This window comes from Chiloscyllium plagiosum, chromosome 21, assembly GCF_004010195.1.
Source record: "Chiloscyllium plagiosum isolate BGI_BamShark_2017 chromosome 21, ASM401019v2, whole genome shotgun sequence".
In the NCBI taxonomy this organism is placed as follows: domain Eukaryota; kingdom Metazoa; phylum Chordata; class Chondrichthyes; order Orectolobiformes; family Hemiscylliidae; genus Chiloscyllium; species Chiloscyllium plagiosum.
In genome coordinates, this window is record NC_057730.1 from 45,108,160 (window position 1) to 45,111,093 (window position 2,934).

The 2,934-nt window shown below is 44.0% G+C and overlaps 1 protein-coding gene across 3 annotated transcripts in view; it reads left to right on the plus strand.

The window, feature by feature from the left end:
• The window catches only part of LOC122560825 (general transcription factor 3C polypeptide 1), a 72,702-nt gene that overhangs the window by 47,171 nt on the left and 22,597 nt on the right, over nt 1-2,934 (plus strand). For all 3 annotated transcript variants that reach the window (XM_043711958.1, XM_043711959.1, XM_043711960.1), the window contains one exon: nt 1,438-1,550. In XM_043711958.1, the coding sequence (XP_043567893.1) occupies nt 1,438-1,550 (113 nt within the window). The remainder of the gene's footprint in view (nt 1-1,437; nt 1,551-2,934) is intronic.

Sequence of the window (2,934 nt, forward strand, 5' to 3'; positions counted from 1 at the left end):
AGACAGAGGTAAAATTGAATAAGGTAACCACCTCCCCCCACCAACATTAACCAAATCCCCCAGCTTTTTTATATATATATATATATACACACACACATATACATACATCCCACATATATACATAAAATAATAAAAGAAAACAACCCCAAAGCGGGGGAGAAAATCAAATCCCTCTCCCCACCCCCCATGGTAATATTAAACTGTAAGATAACAAAAAAAGGGGATGTAAACCAAAGCGGGGGGAAAGGCAAACCAACATCCATTATGTCTTATAGTTTATCTAAGAGAGTCCATGAATTCCTTAGTCTTTTCTGGTGATCCGAAGTTATATACGGATCCTTCATGGTTAAAGCGTAGCGTCGCTGGGTAGCGTAAGGAGTATTGAATATTTAAGTCGATACTTCTTCGCCTCGTCGAATGCCTTCCTCTTTCGGACCAGAGCTGGGGAAAAGTCCTGGAATAACATGATCTTGGATCCTTTATAGATCATAGCTTGGAGGTCTTTTCCAAGATTTCTAGAGGCTTCTAGGAGTATCTGCCTCTCCTTGTAGCTCTGCAGCCGGAACAGGACCGGGCGTGGGCGCTGGTTCGAGCCGGGCCCGCGTATTGCGACCCGGTAGGCCCATTCCACCCTTACCTGGCCTGATCCAGCTTCCAGATTTAAAAGCTGTGGCAGCCACTGCTCGCGAAACACTGTAAGCTGGCCTTCCTCTTCCCGTTCGGGAAGGCCCAGCAAACGAATATTTTTTTGACGACCTCGATTATTGAGGTCGTCAATGTGATTCTCTAAGGTCCGGACTCGCGAACAGCCGATTGAGCTGTAGTTTCGGAGGTCGCGGCCTTTAACTCCGCCCCTCTGACTCGGCACTCGATTTCCTGGATGTCTCGGTCGTGCTTCTGCAGCGCGGCCGAGAGTGAGTCCCATCGACTTCGGGACTCTTCGATCAAAGCGTCGATCTTCGCGTCCAGTTTGGAGATCATTTCTACAAGGCTTGTCACTGTAGGTAAGTCCCCCGGGGCGGCTGTGGACGCCTTAGCTGCAGCTGGAGAGGGTGGGGGAGGGGTTCCTGCTTGTTGAGAGCTGCGGGCTCCCTTCCCTTTAGTCATTTCTACTAAAGATTAAATTGTTTAAATTTAATATTAAACAACTAATTAAATTAAACAGCTATTATAAATGATTTGGTGAGTGTGGTGGGGGTGGGTGACCCACTTTACCCAAGTCTTGGGAGGAGCACTGTAGACTCAGACTTGCTGGGTCGCCGCCATCTTGGATCTCCCCCACAAGTTCCTTTAAAGGATAAAGGTGGTCCATGTTTGACTATGGTTTGAGGGTTCTATTTACTCTTCCTTCTGCACTTTTTGGAGAAGATATCTGTTGGTTTTATATCCTTTCAGTCAAATACTCTTCTGTTCAAACAACTACTTTAAATTTCACAGGTTTGTGCAGAGGAGTTTAAAGAATTTGTAGGAAAACTGAGGCAGAAGTTCACTTCTGCAATAGGGTCGGGAAATATTGAAATTCCAGATACGCTGCAGGAATTATTTGCCAGGTAAGATTACTAGCTTTTGTATGGAGCCATAACTTTCTGGGGTAATGAAATAAGAAGCTTTTTCCCAGAATGAGGGTCTCAATTACTAGGGGTCACGAGTTCAAGGTGAAAGGGGAAAAATTTAAGGGAGATATGTGTGGTGGGTGGCTAGAACACAACAGGTTTAGATAGAGGATCTTGGTCAGCACAGGCTTGTTTTCTTTATTCTTTGTTCTTTAGTAGTGATATCAATAATAGTGTTGATACTGCAATAGTCTGTTTATTGTGTATACTCTGGTGTTACAAGTATGTGTTTGTAAAGTTATGAGGGTTTGTACACTATTGTGGTTTTTAAATTTAAATTTAGCATTGCGGCTTCCATTTAAAATTATTTTCTGGTCACTTTGCATGTCCCTGCTTGAGTAATATTTATCACAACACTTTGGGAGGAGAAACATAAGAAGTCGATGTGTTAGAGTTTAATTTTTTTTTGATTTCTAACAATTGAATGTGCTGTCATGCCTTTGGAAGAGTTCCATGATCTTTTGTGAGCAAAAAAATTACAGAAACTAAATGTGCTGCGTGATAAAGTGTACTAACTAGCATCAGCAAACTACAAGATTAATGTCTATGTGAGTGGAGGCTGATTCCTTCCATGAAATACCCCACAATGAGTTCCTGCTATCAGTCAAGTCCATCTGTAAGATGCATTGACCAGACAGGTGGTCCCCACAGTGATCAGGATATCGAGCTTTGGAGCAAGCATCCTTCTATCATCTCTGTTTCAGGGTAGGATAAGGAGTTGAAAGAAAGAGAAATTGTAAATTTGGGAGTGAGATACTGCATGGGTTTCTATTTTCCTTCCTTCTATAGAACATAGAAGAATACAGCGCAGTACAGGCCCTTTGGCCCTCGATGTTGCGCCGATCCAAGTCCACCTAACCTACACTAGCCCACTATCCTCCATATGCCTATCCAATGTCCGCTTAAATGCCCATAAAGAGGGAGTGTCCACCACTGCTACTGGCAGGGCATTACATGAACTCACGACTCGCTGAGTAAAGAACCTACCCCTAATATCTGTCCTATGCCTACCACCCCTTAATTTAAAGCTATGCCCCCTCGTAATAGCTGACTCCATACGTGGAAAAAGGTTCTCCACTGTCGACCCTATCTAAACCCCTAATCATCTTGTACACCTATATCAAGTCACCACTAAACCTTCTTTTCTCCAATGAAAACAACCCTAAGTGCCTCAGCCTTTCCTCATACGATCTTCCTACCATACCAGGCAACGTCCTGGTAAACCTCCTCTGCACCCGTTCCAGTGCCTCCACATCCTTCCTATAGTATGGCGACCAAAACTGCACACAATACTCCAGATGCAGCCGCACCAGAGTCTTAT